This window comes from Terrapene carolina, unplaced genomic scaffold, assembly GCF_002925995.2.
Source record: "Terrapene carolina triunguis isolate 2854851 unplaced genomic scaffold, T_m_triunguis-2.0 Scaffold247, whole genome shotgun sequence".
Lineage (NCBI taxonomy): Eukaryota > Metazoa > Chordata > Testudines > Emydidae > Terrapene > Terrapene triunguis.
The window spans coordinates 10,416,643-10,439,795 of record NW_020664598.1 but is presented as its reverse complement, the minus strand read 5'-3'; the positions used below and the strand labels follow the sequence as shown (position 1 = coordinate 10,439,795).

At 38.6% G+C, this 23,153-nt stretch overlaps 1 protein-coding gene across 1 annotated transcript in view; it reads right to left on the bottom strand.

The window, feature by feature from the left end:
- Nucleotides 1–3,013: 3,013 nt before the first annotated feature.
- The window catches only part of IGF1 (insulin like growth factor 1), a 79,330-nt gene continuing 59,190 nt past the window's right edge, over nucleotides 3,014–23,153 (bottom strand). The window contains exon 4 of the mRNA XM_024208153.2: nucleotides 3,014–4,854. Coding sequence (XP_024063921.1) covers nucleotides 4,795–4,854 — 60 coding nt within the window. The 3' untranslated portion in view covers nucleotides 3,014–4,794. The remainder of the gene's footprint in view (nucleotides 4,855–23,153) is intronic.

Genomic DNA, 23,153 nt, shown 5'->3' with positions numbered 1-23,153 from the left:
TAATAGCAAAGTGTGCTTAATAAATTAAAGGTAATGGAACACTTATTTACATTTAAAACTCATCAGGATAATATCCCATTATCAAATATAAATTTGATGCAACAAATCAGCTCTAATTATAGTTTTCTGGATACAATTTTGCTTTAATTCAAGAGTATATAAGCATGACATTAATTTAAAGTGTTACCAATATAGAAATTCTTTCAATTCTGCATTTGTTTTGTTCTGATTGGGGGGCGGGAGGGTAATGAGATTGTATTATTGAATCAGAATAAAAGACACTGAGTCTTATTGTATTTTATCAACTATTCTTAACCAAAGCAAAGCGTGAAACCACGTGAATCTCTTTCTTAACTGGATTGATGCTGTGTATTTGTTAGAAAAAGCTTTCAATCAAATACTATGTAGAGGTTTTACATAGATGCAGATTTTTACAAGTATGTTTAGTGTATGCTTCCGGGAAAGAGTTGGTAGCAGCGGAAGTATCATATTAGTAATTATCATGAAATGTATGAGCCATAGATTAGAAATTGGTAAAAAAAAAGTCCTTTCCACTTTTTGAATATTTGTCTGTGTGACTGGAAGGTATGAAGTCTTAGAGAAGTATTAAGTCCATTTATAAAGCTTAATTCAGATGACAATAAATGACTGAGATCCAAACTCTCCCCATTTTATAACACTCTTTGTTCCTATGTCAAGAAGGAGACTTTAACAATTTTTGTACAAATGGTATGTAATGAAGGATGAAATGAAAGAAAACACTTAGGCCAATATTTTCTAAACTGGGTGCCTAAAGTTAGGGTCTTAAATCCATACTTAGGCACCAAAATAGGTTTTCCTGATTTTTCAATAGGGTCTGTAAGTTTTGCAAATCTGGCCATCTATTTAGAGGCCTAAATATGGATGTTAGATCTAGCTTTAGCCACTCATATTTTAAAATCTTGTCCTGAAGTTGGAAGAAATTCATGAGAAAAATGTGTAAGAAGCAGAGAAGAAAAATTTAATATGTTGTAGGTCAAATTTCACTGCAGATTTTTTTTTAAAAGCACAATATACACCCTTTATGCAACCAGTATGAGACTTCCTAATGTAATGTAAGCATCAGGGAGGTCCTTGTTTTTGTATCTGTCAGACTGGTATCTATACTGTACTATATGTAATCAAGTTTCAGATATTATAACCTCCTTCATGTAAAAATCAAACAAAAGATGTGTATATATCAGATATTGTGTTGGACAATGATCGTCCTGTAAAATATTACAATGCTGTGACAAGCAAAACGTGTAGTGTAGGATTAAAATGAACAAAAAATTGCATTTATGATTTTTTTCTCTTTCAAGACAGAACTTTGATCCATTTGCTTTACTTTATGGTATTTCCACAGGTAAAATGGATAATTTGTGAGGAGTCTTGCCAAGGCAGATTTAGATATTTTGTCAATTTGTGAAAAAAATCCTTTAAAAAAACAAAACAGTGATGCAAAGGCATTTTAGCTAGATTTGCCATTTGAAAAAATAACAATAGAAAAGTCTGTTTGAGTGAAACTTCGGCATCTTGAAGATTTGTTTGAATTGAAGAAGTGTTCCTAAAAGAGTAACCAGCTGTATAGGTTGAGTCCCTAATAAATTATCACAATTCCTTTTCAGACTAAAAATAACTTTAAAATAATTTTAAATAGACGGATTATAACTTCATCAGAACATAAGTATAGCCTATAGGTTCAGAGAATCTCTATTTGGGTTTAACTTACTAACTCTCATTCAAAAAATAATAAAACAATGAACTGTCATTTTTTGCACATTAAGTTGTCCATAGTGACCATATAAAGTTAAAAAAAAAATTCACAGACTATTAGCCATATTTTTCAACTCTTTCTCACAACTCAGAATTGCTCAGTATTAGAAGATAACCTGTTTTTCATTGGCAATGATTTTTCTTCATTTCCCACCATGATCAGAGACATTGCTTTGCATTACTTTCTGTACAAGCAAAAACCTTATTGTATTGCTTGGGGCTAATAGTGGAGGATGGAGGGCTAGGCAGGAGAAATAGGGAGTGTTAATCATTCCCCTGAATTAGAACCTGGACTATATTATGTCACACTGACAATAAGCAGAATCCACCACTGATTTCAATGATATGGGACCTTCCATTGACTTCAGTGAGCTTTGAATCAGACTCATGGTTTCATGACTTTAAATGCTTTCCTTCATCTGTAATACCCACTTGGAATAAAATGTTGATAATTGTATTGTGTTTGAAAGCCCTTACCCTGGCCCAATCCCAATAATTTAGCAGATTTCTTCATGACTTTTTTGTGATTAAAAAATTGAAAAGTTATGGCTAGACATTTCTATTTCAATAAGCTTATCTATATAATTGTCATTTTCATACTTTAAAAAAATATTTATATGCTTTCTTTTATATTTTAGTCAAGTACTTTCTTAAACAAAACAATAGCACCACTTCGGCATTGTTGGCCAAATCGGTAAAAGGTAAAGCAAATTGCTACATATTCTTTTCTGAACTTGAGTTGTAATGCACTTGCTTGTTGAAACTGAGGGTCATTGAGCCATTGTATTGGCATAGCAGAGGCTTCATGCATACATTCATACATACCAACCATCAACAGAAGGGGCAATCTGAAAATGGCTACTGCTTACGGATGAAATTCACTCCTGCCTAAGGCCCATACAAGGCCTATGGACCACAAGCCTTACAGACACATCTAGGCTGCATGTTCTCTTGGGCAGCGACTGTCTTTTTTATTACATTTGTGAGCTAGTACCGTACAATATAACTGTGTTCTCTGATGGTGGTTCTTATTTATGCCATAATGCAAATAATAATAAAATAATAAGCCTTGTTCAGACCCTCCTCACCGGTGTGAATTTCACTCTATATGTACAATTTTACAGCTGTGCAGAGCATTTATTTCTGCTATCCTTTCAAAATAGTTAGTTAGTGCTAATTACGATGGAATGTGGGCTCAAATCTTGCTGCCATTGAAGTAAAACTTCAGTGAAATTCTATGTAGTAATTGAAAGTCTTATTTTGTATCAAATTTTAGAAGGTTAGGATATTTCCTGAAATTTAGTCATTTAAATCTAACACTTTAAAATTTACTATGGGATGGAGAGTGCAGAGCTGTCCAGATGCAGAGAGTAGAACTATGTTGCACACCTTGAAGGGTTGTAGCGTTGTGTGTGCTCCTCCCCATAGTAGCTTATTCTGGTGCTCCCTCTGCAACAGTGTTGGTTCCATATCACCCTTTATTACAGAGCTGTTTTAACCTTGAATCAGAGCGTCACATATCAAGGTTCTGTGAAATGGCACCGATTAGAAACATATAATCTTATTCCTCCATCACCAAGGTATCTGAGTGTATAAAAGGTACAAAGTTACAGACTAAAGAACTGCTCTGCCTAAAGAGCTTTTCTGATTTACAGAGGGATGCTGCAGTATAATTAACACTCGGTTTAGTCGCATAGAGATGTGGGAAGAAATAAAAGAGTATGATTAACCCCCTGTTATAAGAGCAGAATACTAATGTTTCTTAAGGATTTAGGGCCTGATCCTACGCATTGAAGACTGTTGACGTTTTTCTATTTATTTCAGTGGGCCTATGTGTATATGTCTGTGTTCAGAATTACTGTAACTGTATTCATGTGTTACTATAAATACTAGAATCCAAATCTCAAAAAGGAAACTACTGGAACTTCACATCTTTATTTTCTTTTGAAGGTGAGAAACAATTTTGAAATAAGAATCTAAAGCACTGAGTCTTTTAAAAAAAAATATACTTGTGTGTTTTTTTAACCTACTTTCTTTTATTTCATCTTTGGCTTAGTTTTCTATTTTGCTTTTTACCTTTTACGGTTTTGGCCGGACCCTTTCATATAACAGATTATAAAATAGCACCATTGTACTATAAAAGAGAATTTTACATACTGTTTGATATATGTGTATTATTGATATGCTAAATTTTACATACTGCATTATATGGAAGAAAAAAAGTTATTTATACTGTTGCAAAACAATTTGTTACCTGAAACAATCATTGATGGTCTAATAGCCTACATATGCTTTAACTGCTTCTAACAATCATTTGCCTCACAAGTTGCAACTATTTGCATCTTAGCAAGATGTGGAAAAATAAAGCTTTGTCTTAAACGTGTTTAACCCATATGCTGTCAAAATACCACAGATGGAATAAATGGATGTCTAAAAGTTGTGTTACTTTACTGCTGCTGCTACTGGGAATATCAGACTGTGCAAATATGAAAGGGGTAGACAAACAAAGTTATCAGACACTGTAAAACAAACAGCCTGTTCTTGTATAGAAGTGCAAAAAAAAAAAAAAAAAAAAAGACCAAACAAAACAAAACCCCAACTCTAAGCCAAGGCTGATGAATGACTCCAGCGGCCAGGGTTCATAGGTTAATTTAGTGCAATTGGATCCATCAAAGGCCCATAAATTTGCAGGCTTTTGAGGGGCACAGGATTTTAAGAGTTTTTGTGCAGGACATTTATAACAGGTTAATAATCAAGCAGCATTGTACCAACCTCAGAACATTTTTAGCACTAGGTTGGTTTATAACATTCTGCTCTCTAAAGACTTGATGTTGGAATGTTTACTTGCATTGTTTATTGGGAGAATGCCCATTGGTTGAGATTTCATCAAGCTTATAAACTATAGTTTTTAAGTCTTCCAATGTTTAACAAATAATTTATTTACAGTGAAGTGTCCTGCAGATGGCACATTCATTCTTCATTCTTGTGGATGGCATTTTCTTACATTCTGTAGTTCCTGTTTCCTGTGTTCCCTCTACTTGTATTCTTCAAATGCACTTCCTGAAAGTTTAAAAATATATTTTAATTAGTTTTTAATCTGAGATATGGTTATATGAATAACTTGGGTGGGTGGAATTAGGATTAGGAATCATGAACTCCTCCATTCATACCACTGGTTCTGACAGTGATACTGTCTGCGGCCTTGGGCAAGTCTGTCATGCAATATCTACCTTATAGAGGTTTGTGGCGATTAATGAATGTTTCTAAAACAATTGAAAGATGTAAATCCCTAGAACCTGGGCAGTAGTGCATACTCAAAGGTTGATGATTTCCAAACATGTTTTCTGTCCACCAATACAGATATGAAGACGCAGATATCCTAAGTGCGGGTATTATTAGAGTTCTAACACCAAAACATACAGCACTGGGTCCTGCAGTCCCTTTGCACCCAGAACTCCCAGTGCTCCTGGCATCAGCAGAAAGAAAATTACATCCAGTTATTTATCTGATTTGATTTGTAATCCTGCTCCAATACTCCTGTACCTTTCAACAGTCTCACCAGATAAAAGTTAGCAATCAAGGGATACTCCAATGATTAGCTCAATGAAATACTGATTCCCCTTTACCAGATATTACTTCTTAATGTCACTAATAAATAGTTGCCTCATATACATTGAACACATGGGTGGATACATTTAAATATGATCTGGATCCACTATAACTTCAGGTCACATTTGCAGCTTCCTTGTGTAGCCCGATCTATAGATTATGGATTGATTATATTGATTACTTAAGAATGACCAGTTAACACTGAAGGTTGATAGGTTCTTGTCCCAAGATCAGGCCCAGTATTATTCAAATTATTATGTAGTTGGGAACCCCAATGTACACAGCTGCAACACTCACACTATAGGAACTCTTCTATATTTACAAATAGTTTATTAATCCATTTAGCACAGTCACAAACATCCCAATTCAGTAAGGTAGATAGCAATACTACAGAATGTACATCTGCACATCCATATACTCACACCATCCCTTGTAGAACAACCTGAAATGCTAGCCATCATCTTTCTCATCACCATCACCTTCCTCCTCATCACTAGTGGCCATTATTCTGGCATCTCTTTCTCCTACTGTCTGTAGGCTGGGATGCCACTTTTATAATATGTTGTGCTGATGCCACTCTGATGCATATTCGGGAGGGATTTCCTCCCTTTTTCTTATTTGTATATCCTCAGTTTACTAATGATGGAGTTTTCTTCTCCTATAGGGTGGTATATCAATGATCTCAACTTATTATCATATACATCAATTCGTCCCCATGGCCCTTTTGTGGTTAGGTATCTGCTGATGTAGCTCATGTACCTGTTATGTATGTCAATTCATTGCTATGACATTCTTTTGATTGGACTCATGTTTCTGTAGTCGGAAATTCTCCTTAAACATTCTATTTTCAGCTCCCCAATACTTGAGGTTTTCCGTTGGGCCGTATATCTGTTCAAAGTTCAAAGGCCTCAGGCCTTATGCTAACTTGCAGAAGCTAATGTTTGTCAGGATACAGGCCTGTAGGTTCCTTGCATTACTGCTGAATATAATAAAAGCAGAATATAATGCAAAACAGTGAATATAATAAAAGTAAGCTGGCCCAATATGCTATACTTGATTTGCCTCTCCCAGGCTTGGTAAAATAACTTTCCCTATCTGTCTCTAATTTTTCCCAAATGACTTCATCTCACATACACTCACCCCAGATGAACCCTTTAGTTTTCACTGATTCATTGCTGCACCAGGCCACTTTATGCTGCTGGCCCCATATCTTAAAGATACCAAGGATCCTACTCTAATCCACCTTGATGACTACAACAAACTGGGAAAGGATAAATTATTTGCATCTTCAGCCTTACAATTTCTGCTATGACAATGGCTTAAAATACCAGTGTGATCATTGTTGCTCCAGGATGTGTACCACCTCTAAGAAGAATTTACTGAGAGATGGGGAAAGGACAAATTATTTTACACAATATTTTTTTCCTTAAGTCAAGTATTCCAAAAATTATCCAAGCATATTATCTGTAAACTGGAAAGTAGCACAAATGCCTGTTCTTGATCTACAGCCATATTACATTGTAGAGGAAATGGCTTCCAAAAACTATTAGGCTAATAATGAACCATGCAGTTCCCTAATGAGCAGATATATCTTCTCCACTATTGTTGTACTTTGAATTTATGCTAGCTTAGTCATCAAAGCAAAATATAGATTCTGATGGGCCAGGGTAAAATCGTGTTTCCGTAATGATCTATGGCCAAATGAGACATTGCTTATTATCCTCTCATAGCACCCAGAATTAGGTTTGAATCTGAGAAAAGGTGGAGTTGCTTCTCTGCTGTTCTGGTCACGGACTCAGTATTTTCATCATTGGTGCTAGACAGAGGAGGCATTGGCGGTGGCAGCAGCAGTAGTGCACGCTAAAAAAATGGCTCTGCCCCAAGTAGCACATTTCCTACTAACATGAACAGCTGAGACCATTCAAAACTAACTGGAATGTCTGGTTAGTGTTTGGATCATCTCCCAAGGTCTCACATGTGACCTCTTCATGCAGACAATAACAGCAATAGAATAAAAGTATGCGGGGAGCTTGGTCTAGCTCACATCTGCTGGTTCACACATGTTGGTTTTAGTTCGATCATGCAGGGTTTTCTCAACAGTGAATGTCTTATCCCAATCACATTATGCAGAGTTATGCAGTGTATGCCCCCACTTTAATTGATCTCCAAAAGCCTTGGATGCTCTGTCCCAAATTCAGCTAAAAAGTCCCCTTGCATTTCCCGTCTTGCTGAATAGATAAAAAACAGATGGAATCTAATTCACCGTATTCTTGATGGGAAATCTGTAATCATTAAATACAACAGTATATCAAATAAACTGGGACTGATCATCCAGCCCAGAGTGCCATGCTTTATCATTTTTTTTATGGCTCTTGGAACTCTTTGACACATAAGAATGAAATTCTTAAACTGAACAAATAATACAACAAATTATCCCCAAACCATCCAAAAATGAACAAAGTGAAGAAAAATAAGGACCCTACTACAGTCCTGATCCAAAGTGCTTTGAAAGTCAACAGGAGCCTTTCCAATGATTTTAATAGGCTTTGAATTAGGCACTTGGTCACTTATGCTGACATTAAAATCCGGAAATATATATATTTTTAAAATGGCTTTTTTCTTTTTCAACTATTTGATAATCTGTTAGCAATTATTAAATACATAAAGCACTAGCTATGATCTTGTTCAGATGCTGAGTTCTGGGATAGACATCTCCTTGGTTGCCATAACAGACAGAGATAAGGACTACAGGCAATTTTTAACTGACAAAGCAAAGTAGCCATGCTTTCAATGGCAAAATGCCAAATGCCTGCTATACCTGCACAGAGAGTGCACATTGGAGCCAATCCTCCCCTTACATCTCTACAACTCTACTGAAGACAATCAGGCTACGGAGGCATGAAAACAGAATTTGACCTTGTCTTCTTCAGCGCTGACTTCTTGCACAGAAAGACCAGCCAGTCCTCGGATAATGACTATCTCCATGATCTGAAGGGTCATTTAACTGAACCTGGCAAAGAGGATTAGGAAGCATGCAGTGGTTTTCTTAAGCTTTCAGGATGGACATTCAAACCTAACATTGGCATAAAAAGACCTCTCTGCTTTACTGGTAATAATAATAAAAAGTCCAATGTTTGTAGTTTACAGCCACTATCTCTTAGTTACGAACCCTCTAGAGTCTATTTTGAAAAAGCTTTTTAGCTTTGTGGGCAATGTGGTCAGTGACAAAATAACTAGACTGAAAAGTCTTTAAGAAAACAGCCCAAATTCTGCTCTCTGTTACACCTACTGCTTCCCATTGACTTCAGTGGTGTGGCATGAATGCAAGAGGAGGTAGGATTCATGTCATTGTGCATATTTTGGCCTATGAATGTATATATATGAATTGTTAATGTGCCAATCACCAGAGATGCTGCCAATCTTTCAGAAATAAGAGAACTAAATCAGTCTCTACTTTTCCTCTGCTAATGATGTTTTCTTAATGTAAAAATATTAACTTCCACATTTTTTTTGGTTGAAAAGTCTATTTGGGGCCAAAAGTATAGATACACTCTTTCTGAGATGACCAAATATCTGAATTTTTTAAAGATCAGCTATGCTACTTGTACCTGGATGTTACTACATGGGGGCTAAGCAAGAACAAGGCCCTAAAATAAAAGAAAGGGGAAATTAGACCACGAGTTGTCCACTTCTCTGGCCCTTTTGCTAGAGGGTGAGGGGATGGTCTGGTAGTGAGTCCTTGTCCTCCCCTCTAGCCCTGATGTCTTTTAGGTAGATAAGGTTGGCCCATTAATTCCAGAATTTGCACAGTACAGTATGTGGGGTCTAAAACAGGACTTTTTTTTCTTCTCCTTAAGGTTGACTGTGACACCCTTACAAGAGTGGCCAATCATGCATTCCCAGAGTACTGGACATTCCAGGAACAGTGTGGGCCCTCCCCCTGCCAGTGTGGCCTTGAATGCATGGCGCGTGCAAGGTCATGCCACACAGAGAACACCTCTATGGAGAGTACTCCACTCCCACCAGTGTGACCTCGCATGCTGGCTGGGGCAGAACAGGGCACTCTTCAAAATGGCGTTCCCCCCCCTCCCCCAATCTGTGATACCAGAGAAAACTGCATCCGGTTTTGTCTTAGTACTGGACAGGGGACAAACCATTTAAAAACAGGACTGTCCATATTAAAAACCAGACCAATGGCCTGCCTAACCCTTACATGTACAAGAGTGATGGTGCCTTTTGAGTTTAAATCAACAGGCCTTTTTGTGCCCACTGTGGTAACCACAGCACTGCTATGTAGGAAAAGCCATAGCCTTCCCTACATCCTTGATTTACGTACAGACTGTTGTGGTAATCTCTCTACCTCTTTGCCTGGACTGAAATTAATTTCCTTTGAGAGTGCTGGCCTGTACTTTTTCCAAATAACTGTCAAAACCCAAAACTCAATTTAGGGATAAATTGACTAAGTTTTTATCGGCAGAAGAGAAAAAAATCAGAAAAATAAAAATGTACGCTCTTAACATGGGATGTACAGCCCACATATCTAGATTTATAAAATTAAATTCCATAGGAAAGCTGAGGAAAGCAACAATGTTACCTCATGGCCTAAGTAATGGAGAGCTGCTCCCACAGTTTTATACTGCAATCTTAGATATTTTATACATGTTGTCCGAAAATCAGATTTCTACCTGAAAACTAGTTTTGTAATTGGTGTAATTCAGACTTTGGTATAAAGGTGTTACAAAGTACAGTGTACATTGGATTTAAAACATCTCTTTGCTAATTGTAAAAATATAGTGATGTCTTCTTTTCTTGGTATTAGGCATATTAGCATATGGTTAGGTTATGTCCTCTGTAGTAATTTGTTTGCTTTTTTACATGGATAACTACATTCACCTTAGCTGGGATTTAAGTATAAAGACTTTTCATCACACAAGGACTTTCAATTTTAGATGACAACGTCTATTGTTTAATGATTCTGGCTAGATAAATAAACAATTTTTTTTAACAGACTTCAGTTAGCTGTCCTATTGTATTGCTAAGAAATCTAGGTAATACCTTCCAGCAGAGTATTCCAATAACATACAAATGAACACAAGCACTTTTAGCGACGTTGGATAAGCATAGTTGAACAAAATAATGAAAGCCAAATAAATTTATGTACAATTAAAATTAGACAGCTACGTCACAATACATACGCAGTGTTTAGGGATATCAGTACCTAAAACTCCATTGGACAATACAGATTGAATCAGAGGTCTGCCTCATATTAACAATACACTGTGACCATATGTGGGACTGCCCTTAAACTCAATGGATGTTCGAAGACTTGGGTTGAAATTCACTTTTGGAGATAGAGTGCCAGCACAAGGGCTGTTCATCACCTTTAAGTTTTATTTTGAGGAGTTAAGTAGGATATAAGTTGTGTGCTGACCCTCTGCACAGGGGGTGAAATTCATCCTTAATGAATTTGTATATATTTGATGAAATCATGGCCCCACAGATGTCAATGGCAGAATTCCTATTTACTGCAATGGGGCCAGCATTTTACCCATGTAATTACTGCAAATCCTAAACATATGAAGTATGTTTTGAAAATATTTGTTCAGTCTTCCCAGAATACAACATAATAAAACTTTAGATTTGAAATATTAAATAGACTGTATGTGCTGCAAAAATATGATGTGTATTCAAAGACTAAAAATTCACTTAAAACTAGTGTCTTAAAAACATAGAGTAAAACTGATTTTTAAAAAATGGATTAAAAATGTTAGTTTAAAAGCTGCATAGACTAGAAATGGGTTGATACTGAAACATCCATCAAATCCCTGACCTATCAGAAGAGGACACCATTAAGTCCATATGATTTTTACTATAATTACATCTGCTTTAAATACAACTGTTTTAAAAATAGATTCTGTGTAATTTAGTGAATTCCAATGTATATTTGAGCATATAACTTTTCTTATGCAATTGCAGTATGCTTTGCCCAAAGATGCTTGGGAGCTCACGATTTATATCTTGAAATAATTTATTGAGCAATAGTATGTCATCAAATTGCCCTATGTGTATTTTACATTGCAGTTGCAGCCAGTTGGATCAAATTCTGCTCACAGTTACATTGGTGTAAATCTGGTGGAGCTCCACTGGCATTTTTGTAATTGACTCCCAACTTTGGAATTTTTCATGTGTGGCTTGGAAAACTTAGCAATAAAACATACACTGTTTAACAATTTAACTGTCATCTAAGGAATCAATGCAGTTGTCTGTGGAACCTAATCTGTTGTAGCAAGGGGAAAAATTGCTGCTGTCTGGTACTGGTAAAAATATATGTAGTACTGAGAATTATTCTTGCTAATTTACATGCAACCAAATAAGGTAGAATAGAGGAAAATTACTGGTGGCTATTATTATTCTGCATTGATTATTTCAAGTTAAGATAGCTGTAAATGTGTGATTTTATGTTTGCAGTATTATATATGCTTTATTTAGAATAAATATTTAGTTGATCACTACCACATAAAAGCCATAGAAAAAGATGTGGGTTTGAGTGTTACTGAAAGTAAACTCATTAGTTTTTTTTGACATATACTAACACCTAACTTGCTTGAGAGAGGTTGGAAAATGATTTTTGACATGGGACATTTTACAGCACTGATTTTACAGATTAGCCCATGCTGCTTCCCGCAGCTCCCATTGGCCAGGAATGGCGAACCACGGCCACTGGTTGCTGCGGGTGGCCGTGCCCGTGGATGGTCAATGTAAACAAACTCTCCCGCAGCCCGCCAGTGGATTACCCTGACAGGCCGTGGCAGGTTGCCCACCACTGGATTAGCTTGTTCAATGAAAAGCTGGAGTTGGTGAGGATTTTTTGGTTGGCCCTGACCCTGCACACACTTACACACATGCTTAACTTTACACATTGAAATAGTCCCATTGAATTCTATGTTTAAAGTGAAATGTTTGCAGGATTGGGATTGTCATGGCTGGGTCATGGCAGCCAGACCTAGTAGGCAGAGCCAGAGTCTGCAGACACAGGACAGGAGCCAAGAGTCAACTGGGTTGGGACACTGGAAGATCAGAACCATCAGTTGGGAACCAGTCAGGCCAAGTCAGGATATTGGGGCCTGGAGGTCAGGAACCGCAGGTCAGATGTCCGGAATCAAGCCAGGTTGGAATGCCAGGAGACCAAGGGAAGCAAAAGCAGGCAGTAGGTAGCAGGAAGCACAAGGCACACAGTCCAGAGCAGGATGGAGGCCAGCTGTTCATACAGCTTCCTGTTCCTGCTACTGGCTTAAATAGGGCCAACAAGCCAATCAGGTGCTCTGGGACTCTGCCAGTTGGACCTCATGGATGGAGCCTTACACTGGAGCTGGCTTTGTTGGTCTCAGGTAAGCTATTGCCAGCAGGCTGCTAGGTGGAGGGATGGAGTGTGGATGCTCCCATGAACCTTGTGGGCCCAGGTTGGAGACCTGTGGGTCATGACCAGGCTCTTGTTTTGTAATAATACTAGAGTGACCTACAAAAGGCAAAGTATTAAATTCCAGTAACTTCACCAATATCTTCACAAGTCACATTAAAAAAGGGCAACTACATCACCTAAAACCATTTCACATTTTTTATTGCATTTCTCTTTCAGCCTCAGGCCAGCTTCCTCTGTGCTGAGATCAGAGTGATCGGAGCACCCTACAGGAGAATGGGGACAGCTTGTAGATGGTAAAGGTAAGTTATTATTTATTTTATGGGAAGGTGTGATGGTCTATACTCTTATGGTCACCACTTTTACAAGACTATGATAAATTTTGTATAATGTATGCCTTATTGAGATGTAATTTGAAAATTATAATCTGCTGAACATTATTGTCCTGGTAAAATATATGTAGCAACATTGTATGTAACGTTATAAATTTCTACAGCATAATGTTGCTGTAACATGTTCCAGAATTAGAAAGGCAGGCTCAAACCAGTTTTTCAGAGACAAAGACACACTAGCACCCCAGACAGGTGTTAGTGGGCCATCACTTATTTAAATGACCATCCTCCAGTGGGGCAGGAGGAGAGATGTAAACAAGAAATTTACATTTCATCACATGGATGATTCAAACCTCACATCTGCAATGGACTGTGTGTCACCATGACTCAACAAGGATGTTTCTAGCACTAGCAATTGAGTTATAAAGTGGGAGGAAAACATCTGACTACACCTTTCCTCCTCTCATCTCTCTGTTCATGACATCATCTATCCTCAAAGAACTGAGCTAAGGTGCCAGTGGTCCCAGGCTGGAAGGAGACCTAGCCTGTGAAATTTACAGCAGCGTATGATGAGACAAAACCTTTGCTTTTAAGGCCACTTAGTTTGTTAAGTTAGGTATTAGCTTGTGTATTACTCTTTAATTTTCTTTTGTAACCAATCCTGACTTTTATGCATCAATGCTTGTAAACACTTAACTTTATTAACTACAGAGAGAGAGAGATTTTATCTTATTGTTTTATCTTAACCAGTGTGTTTGGATTAGAGTGTGTGGAAAGCTCCATTTGGGATAACAAGGCTGGTGCACATATCATTTTCTTTCGATGAAATGACAAACTTTCTATGGGCTTGCATTGTTCAGTGGTGTGCTGGACAGTACAAGATGCTCATTTCTGGGGGAACAAGGCTGGGACTAAGAATTTGCAGGTGTTGCCCTAGAGTTTAATTCATGAGTGACTGGTCAGAGAGCCCATGTATTTATCTGGGAGTGAATTTGCATGCTGGAAGCTGTGTGAGCGCGCCAGTAGTGGATGTTCTGACTGCAAAGCAGTGTAAAAGACACCCCAGGCTAGACAATTAAAGGGACAGAGCTGTTCCATGGTCTAGATTGTATCCTGAGGAATGTCACAGAAGTCTGATAATTTTCTTTCACAGATCACTTTCAATGGAAGAATACTTTTCAGCATGAGACAGTATAAATGGTTACCTAACTTTCAGCCCAGATTTGACTAGTTTCTGACTAGTCAAAATACTTCAGTCTAGCCACAATGGTTATCTCAGGCTGTGACTCTAGAACAAGCTATTGGCTTTTTCAGCTATGACTATTTAAACTCTTGGTGCTGGCTGGACTGAAAATTCCATGCTGGAATTAGGGCATTTTTAAATTAGAAGTGCAACAGTGTTCTCACCTTCTGCAAAGCTTGTGAATTTTGCCAGTAGAACTTGGAAGTAAAAATTTTTGATATGTTGCTAGAAACAATTGTGGTTTTGTATTGGAGAAAACCAATTTTCATGATAAAATAAAAAGCATTTCCTGTCCACAAATAGTCCTTTCTGCCCAGAGGAAAAACAACAACCTGCAGTTGGCTGCCCTTGTATGCTGGGACCCAAAAAAAGGGACAGCCTTATCTTTCTTGTTAAGTAGGGCACTAAGGTCCAGATCCTTAAAGGTATTTCTGAGCCTAACTCCCACTGAAATGAATGGGAGTTAGGTGCCTAAATACTCTTGAAGCTCTGAATCTAACACCCTGGTTAGCTAGTGAGTATAGGGATTCCTTTGGCATCCTTTCAGGTGGCTGCCTGCGAACAGGTTACTTCCCAAGGTTTCAACACTGAAGACCGATAGGAGCTCTGTGTCGTAGTTTGCAACCTCCCCTAACCACCAATATCGAGAAATCCTGCTGGAAGGATGGCATGTAAGACTGCACTTGCTCAATATGGAGTTTGTTGTTTGGCCTGCAGCCCCACCAGCTCGCCCTTCTCCACGTATCACTTTATCAGATTATTTCACCCCAGTGATAGCAATTGTGCATGTTTGGCGTAGTAGGTGGCTGCACTGGGAGAGGGTCATTTGGTAAAGGGTTGTGCACAGAAGAGCAGTTAAAGGGGGTGATGAGAGGTTGGCATTCCGAGGAGGGCGGAGTTACAGTTGCAGTGTGTGGTCTGTAGTGTACCGTAGTTGTGACAATATTTTTTTTAAAGAGATACCCATCATTGATGAAAAGTAGGACTACCAAAAAAATAAATAAAAAATTTTGTGAGCCAAAACCCAAATTCAAAGTCTTCCTGTTTGAAACTTATGAAAAGAAACCAAATAAAAACTACATGGAAAATGCAAAGGGAATAAAAACAAACCACCTGTGAAATTTCACTCTCATTGGCCATCAAGTTTTAGAGCAAAACAAAAAATGATGCTCTATTTTAAGTCCATTTTAGAACTCACTTCTAACTGTAGAAGTGTCTCCATAACAGGAACTCCCTATATCACGGAGCTATTGTGAGGCTTAAATTTGTTGACACTATAGCTGTGAAGTGCTTTGAGAGCTCTGGGAGAAAAGCATTGTAGAAGTGAAAATTATTACTGATTTAGTTCTGGGACCTGCAGGCCTATGAGATGTGGCTCTCTCATAGTTTTTCCTCCAGGGAAGAAGGAGCACAGATGTGAAACTTCTGTTTCTGAGAAGAAAATATTTATTTTCAGAAGATTCCCCAAGCTCAAAATCTGCATTAATCACTCATAATGGGAAATCAAATTCAGACTTATTCTATTTCTTTATTATAAAACTCAAATTGCCTTATGTTGTACTATTGTAGTCTCCTGAATTTGATTTCTGTTGTTCCTCATGGTACATCTTTTTATGCAAAACCTGTATGTAAAGTCTCAGCCTGTTACCTTCTATCTGATGAACATACTGGGTCAAATTCCCACTGAAGTCAGTGGGGCTGAATGAGTGTAATTGAGTGTAAAATGTAGCTCATTGACTTATTAATGGTTTTTACTGTAATAGGAAAAACTCAAACTTCTCACAAGACACTCATCAAATCATAGGAAGCCATGACTGAAATATAGCTTAATCATAAATAAATATGCTATTCCAATCTTACTTATATATGTGAATTGGCTCATCACATCAGAGTCACTGAAACAACACAGAGAATATTTAAAAGACTTTCCGATGACCTTATCAGCAGGCTATTATAGGGGTTCTAAAGACCTCCAGAACACCTGCTTTCACAGGCAAGAATAATCACTGTTATATTTGTATTGGCTTAAAGTTATGTTATGATGATGATGACCTACTTCTAGTAACTTAATTTCATTCTGTGGAGCTCTGTTACAGAAGGATAGAAACATTTAGGCATAGTCCAGAATTACCAGACTTTGCTCAGACATGCAGGGATAGAGAAGTTGATCCCTTCCTCAGAAAGAAAAGTAGTCTCCTTCCAAAAAGTGCTTATGCTGGCTTTGATTTTCAATGACGTTCAGATATTTTATTGGACTTCAGAGTCTCGTTACTCACCGAACCTCAGTACTTGTTGCTTAATAGTACACTCCTACGTTGGTCAGTATACTCCTACGTTGGTCAGTTTGTTGGCACCAGTTACACAAAAAATCTTCAACAGTGTTTTTATGTAGGTGGGCAAATATGGGGTCAAATCCTCAAATTCCTTATTCAGTTTTTATTTAGGCAAGTCCCTCTTCGACTTCAATGGGAGATATGCTTGAATAAGAATTGTCAGTCCTAAGGTCCCATTCTTTCAAGCTATTCTGCACAGGAGAATCTTTGTGCCCACACAGAGGCCCACTGAAGTGAGCGGGGCTCTGTACAGACACAGGATATGCTTGCAAGATTAGGGCATAAGCAAGAACTTCAGGATCTGACCCAGAGGGCCTGCTTCAAAGCCCACTGAAGTCATTGGAAAGACTCCCATTGGCTTCAGTGGGCTTTGGAGCAGGCTTGTGTTGAGGAACTATGCAATGGGTATTCTAAAGCAGATAAAGAAATTGTGCACAACCCCAAAAAATCTTTTCCCATTTAACATAATTAATTTGATACACTAAAATGAGAGTGCCAGATCGTGGATTAGCAATCAGCTAAATATATTCATATATGGCATGCATTAGAGGAAAAGACCTGAACTTCATTAGTTTATTAACCTTGCCTTCTCCAATGGACACTTCCAAAGTTGACTGCAAAAGCTGTGAAATTTATTAAATTTGAAAATGTACCTATTACAAAAATCAGTTGCTTGCCATGTTTTCTGTTGTTTCATCTGTATGCTATATAAAATCTGAAGGTCTGTGAGCTTATATTTATTAATTTTTTTATTTCAAAGTGAATTTATGTTCATGAAAAGTCCTGTATTGACAGCCCTAGAGACTGAAGTCCCGGAAGCTGCATGAGCTTTGAAATATCCTACATCTCTATTTATTTTGGCATTCTGGCTTTGCATTTGTAAGAGCTTGAATTCATGCTCCAATTAAATTTTCCCTAGGTACCACAGTTTTGGAAAAGCTATTCCATGCAAGGAACAATAAAAACACATATTACATTAGTTTAAGTGGTTCATAAAAATGGTGTTTCTCAAACACTAACTCCACCACCTATAAAAGCCATTATATAGTATAACTGTCCTTTTTATTTAAATACATTTAAAACTTGCTTTTCAGTTATAACATCTAGATGCATATTATTTCTACAAGTTCCCGAGTTAGTTAATTCATCCTTCTTTCCAAAGTCTGCAGTATATTAATTGCATTTGGAACTCTCTAGCCTATGTGCTGTAGGAGAATCCACTGTTAAAATATTTCTCATGCTTATTTTCATTTCATGGCAGTAGTTAGCATAGATGAATGGAGGATTAAGGGAGAAAGAAGCTCACCAATTTTGGTGGCTGTCATCAGGCAGAGGAAAGTTTGTCTCATCAAACTTTATATAAAGCATTCTTCTAAAAATGTCCAATTTGTCTTTGTTTTGCTTTCTTTTTACATTTCCCCCTTTTCCCTCTACTTTATCCCTTCATCTGTTGTAGATCTGAGGCTTGGTCTACACTTACCCCCCAAGTCGAAGTAAGGTACGCAAATTCAGCTACGTGAATAACGTAGCTGAATTCGACATACCTTACTTCGAACTTACTGCGGTTCAGACGTGGTCCACACGCGGCAGGCAGGCTCCCCGTCGACTCCGCGGTACTCCTCTCGTTGAGCTGGAGTACCGCAGTCGACGGGGATCACTTCCTGGTTCGATTTATCGCGTCCAGACCAGACGCGATAAATCGAACTCGGAACTTCGATCCCCAGCCGCCGAACTAGCGCGGCAGTGTAGACCAGCCCTTAGTTTCATTCCTTCCATCTCTTTCTCTGTCTCTTTTGTCTCAGTCTGATTTTCCCCATGCTTAATGCTTAGCGAACATTTCAGTTAATTTTTCTCTCAGATTGTTCTTCGTTCACCTCCATTTTCTCATCTTTTTCTGACTGCCTCTTTTCAACTCTCTTCCCCTCCCATTTCCCCTTATTTATTTTCTCTTTCTTGCGCAGATTTTTTTTTCTCTCCCATTTTTCGAACTCCAACTTTTTCTGTGGTTCTGGTAAGTGATTCCCTTTCTCTTGGTTTCCTTGAGTTCTCTCTCCGCCTCCTTCTTCTGTTCTCTTTCAGTCTTTCCATGTATTCTCTCTCTTCCTCTCAGGTCCCTTAATCAATCCATCCTCTCCTCTTTCTTCCCCAGAGTGTGCTCTCTCTTTCTTCTTCCCTACCTCTTCTCTTGTCCCCATTTCCCCCTGCTTATCTCCCACTCTCTTCTGGCTTTCCTTCCCCCAGACTTCATTCTCCCTCTCCTTTTCCCTCCCATCGTGCTCACTTCCCCCTCCTGGTTCTCTCAATAATCCCTCCCCTTCACCCACTTTTTTCTTCTTCCAGTATCCTCCTCCAAGCTCTCCCTCCCTTAGGATCATACTTTAGGTTTTGGGAGGCTGTAGGGTGACCAGACAGCAAGTGTGAAAAATCGGGACGGGGGGTAATAGGAGCCTATATAAGAAAAAGACCCAAAAATTGGCACTGTCCCTATAAAATCGGGACATCTGGTCACCCTAGGAGGATGTGAGGACCTTTCTGCTAATCCTTCTTCCCTTTGTGAGGAGAAGTGTGTTCCAAGGTGATGAGGGCGGCCCCATCTTCTGTTTGTGTGGCGAGGAGAGCTGTCTAGAGGGTGACTGATTGTTCTTGTGGCCCTCAGGAAGAGGTGTGTCATGGGGAAGCAGTAGGGAGCTGCTGGGAATCTTCTCTCCCTTCAACCATGGTGAGATTGTTTTTTCTCCATCTCCTGAGGTCATAAGGGTGTGGAGCACAAAGAGGAGTTGCATAGTTCTTCTCTTCTTTTTTTCCCAAGGCAATGAGCATTAAAGTGCTGGAACATACAGAAACCACATAGGTTGCTGCTCTATGGTTGATCTCTGCCTGGAGAAGACTCCACTCCTCATACATTCATAGTGGGAGGTACATCTCTGTGGTTGTCTCCCAGCAAGTATTACAGAGCCATTTCTTCAAAGCGTTGAAAAAACCTTGGGGAAGAGGTGGGACAGGGCTTGCTTTCTCTCAAAAAAGCAGGATGTTGCATTTCTGACAAGACATTCAGATCTTTGAATTTGTTTTTAGGACTACACCTCTACCTCGATATAACGCTGTCCTCGGGAGCCAAAAAATCTTACCGCGTTATAGGTGAAACCGTGTTATATTGAACTTGCTTTGATCCACCGGAGTGCGCAGCCCTGCCCTCCCGGAGCACTGCTTTACCGCATTATATCCGAATTCGTGTTATATCGGGGTAGAGGTGTATATAAATTCTAGTTTGCTGTTCTGTAACTTTCACTGAAAATGCTTTATCAGCTTTAACTTTTGCAAAGTATAAATCTCAATAAGCTGACCGTTCATTTTTATTTAATTTGATTTAATTTAAATCCTTTTCTCACTACTGTTGGTATTATTATGAATTCAGCTGTCAATTTGGATTCTGTCTTTAAGGAGAAAAAATCCTTCATTTAACTTTGCAGAGAGGGTCCTACAGGATACAGTTGTGACACCAGTCCACTGTACACTGTACTCAGTCAAATGGCCTGGGCAGACAGGCCTAACCCCAGAAGATGTGCTGCACAATGTAAAAGGCAAGTAACACATAAAGGAGAGATGCTCAGAGGCCAAAACAGGAGACGAAGGTGGAGACGTGTCCAGATGTGACAGTGGCCATGGGCAGCTTACTTGGGGTCATTTATATTGTAAGCTCATCAGGGCAGGGACATCTTTTACTACATACATGTACAGCACTTAGCCCAATAGGGCCCCAATCCTAGATGGAGCCTCTAGGCACAACTGCGACACAAATAATAATAATGGGGACTCAGAGTGCTAGTGTAATGTATATGTGAAATAATAATGGAGAGCAAGACCAAAACAAGGAATCAGTGGACATCATTTATGTCTGTATATAATAGCTGTGGTGAATATTAAATTAATTTGGTTCTGGGGAAAAATGCCAGAACTACAGCTTTGGAGACTAAAGTCATCTATTAATTTACAGAGTAGACACAGCACGCTTGGGCAGCTGAAGTGAAAGCTTCTTCCTTAATGTCCCCTCATTGTGCCTCTGTTCCGAGCTAGTGAGAGAGTTCTGAGGAGATCAGTTCATGATCATGTAGTGTTTGGCTTCTCTATTGAAAATGGCACTTACTGCCAACAGTAGTGATGGTTTTATGATATGAATACTTGTCCAATGGTATCCGGAGTGAGGTTATAAACTCACTTTCAGTAGATCCACAGTAGCCATCTGATTACATTTGGACAGTGATGAATTGGTAACGTAAGAAAGTAAGAACATAAGAATGGCCATACTGGGTCTGACCCTGGGTAATGTCCCAGTATCCTGTCTTCTGACAGTGGCCAATGCCAGGTGCTTCAGAGGGAATGAATAGAACAGGCCATCATGGAGTGATCCATCCCCGGTTGTCCACTCCCAGCTTCTGGAAATCAGAGGGTAGGGACACCCAGAGCATGGAATTGCTTCCATGACCATCTTGGCTAATAGCCGTTGATGGACCTATCCTCCATGAATTTATCTAATTCTTTTTTGAACCCTGTTATAGTTTTGACTTTCACAACATCTCTTGACAACAAGTTCCACAGGTTGACTGTGCATTGTGTAGAGAAGTACTTCCTTTTGTTTGCTTTAAACATGATGGTTCTTGTGTTATGTGAAGGAGTAAATAACACTTCCTTATTCACTTTTTCCACACCATTCATAATTTTATATTTCTCTAGCATATCCCGCCTTAGTGGTCTCTTTTCCAAGCTGAAAAATCCCAGTCTTTTTAATCTCTCCTCATATAGAAGCTGTTCCATACCCTTAATCATTTTTGTTGCCCTTCTCAATTCTAATATATCTTTTTTGAGATGGGGCAACCAGAACTGCACAAAGTATTCAAGCTCTGAGCGTACCATGGATTTATATAGTATCATTATGATATTTTCTGTTTTATTATCTATTCCTTTCCTAAAGGTTCCTAACATTCTGTTATCTTTTTTGACTGCTGCTGCACTTTGAGGAGATGTTTTCAGAGAGCTATCCACAATGACTGCAAGATCTCTTTCTTGACTGATAACTGCTAATTTAGATCCTATCACTTTCTATGTATAGTTGGGATTATGTTTTCAATTGTGCATTTCTTTTCATTTATCAACATTGAATTTCATTTGCCATTTTGTTACCCACTTTCGTGAGATCCCCTTGTAACTCTTCACAGTCTGCTGTGGACTTAACTATCTTGAGTAAGTTTGTATCATCTGCAAATTTTGCCACCTCATTGTTTATCCCTTTTTCCAGATCTTTTATGAATATGTTGAACATCACTGGTCCCAGTACAGCCTCTGGGGGGACACCACCATTTACCTCTCTCCATTTGGAAAACTAACTATTTATTCCTATTCTTTGTTTCCTGTCTTTTAACCAGCTACTAATCCATGAGAGGTCCTTCCCTCTTATCCCATGACTGCTTACTTTGCTTAAGAGCCTTTGGTGAGGGACCTTGTCAAAGGCTTTCTGAAAGTCCAAGTACACTATAGCCACTGAATCACCCTTGTCCATATTTGCTGACCCCCTCAAAGAATTCTAATAGATTGGTGAGTCATGATTTCCCTTTACAAAAGCTCTGTTGAATCTTCCCCAGAAACCTGTGTTCATCTATGTGTCTGATAATTCTGTTCTTTACTATAGTTTCAACCAATTTGCCTGGCCATGAAGTTAGGCTTATTGGCCTGTAATTGCCAGGATTGTCTCTGGAGTCTTTTTAAAGAATTGGTGTCACATCAGCTATGCTCCAGTCATCTGGTACAGAATCTGATTTAATTGATAGGTTACATACCATAATTACAGGTTTCAGAGTAGCAGCCATGTTAGTCTGTATCCATAAAAAGAACAGGAGTACTTGTGGCACCTTAGAGACTAACAAATTTATTTGAGCATAAGCCTTCGTGGGCTACAGCCCACTTCATCGGATGCTTATGCTCAAATAAATTTGTTAGTCTCTAAGGTGCCAAAAGTACTCCTGTTCTTTATACCATAATTAGTAGTTCTCCAATTTCATATTTGAGTTCCTTCAGAACTATTGGGTGGATACCATCTGGTCCTGGTGACTTATTACTGCTTAATTTATCAACTTGTTCTCAAACCTCCCCAATTGACACCTCAATCTCAGATTTTTCTTCAGATCTGTCACCTAAAAAGAATGGCTCAGGTGTGGGAATCTCCCTCACATCCTCTTCAGTGAAGACCGATACAAAGAATTCATTTAACTTCTCTGCAATGGCCTTATCTTCCTTGAGTGCTCCTTGAGCATCTCAATCATCCAGTGGCCCCACTGATTGTTTGGCAGGCTTCCTGCTTCTGATGTATTTTTTGGTGTTAGTTTTTGAGTCTTTTGCTAGTTACTCTTCAAATTCTTTTTTCTCCTGGCTAA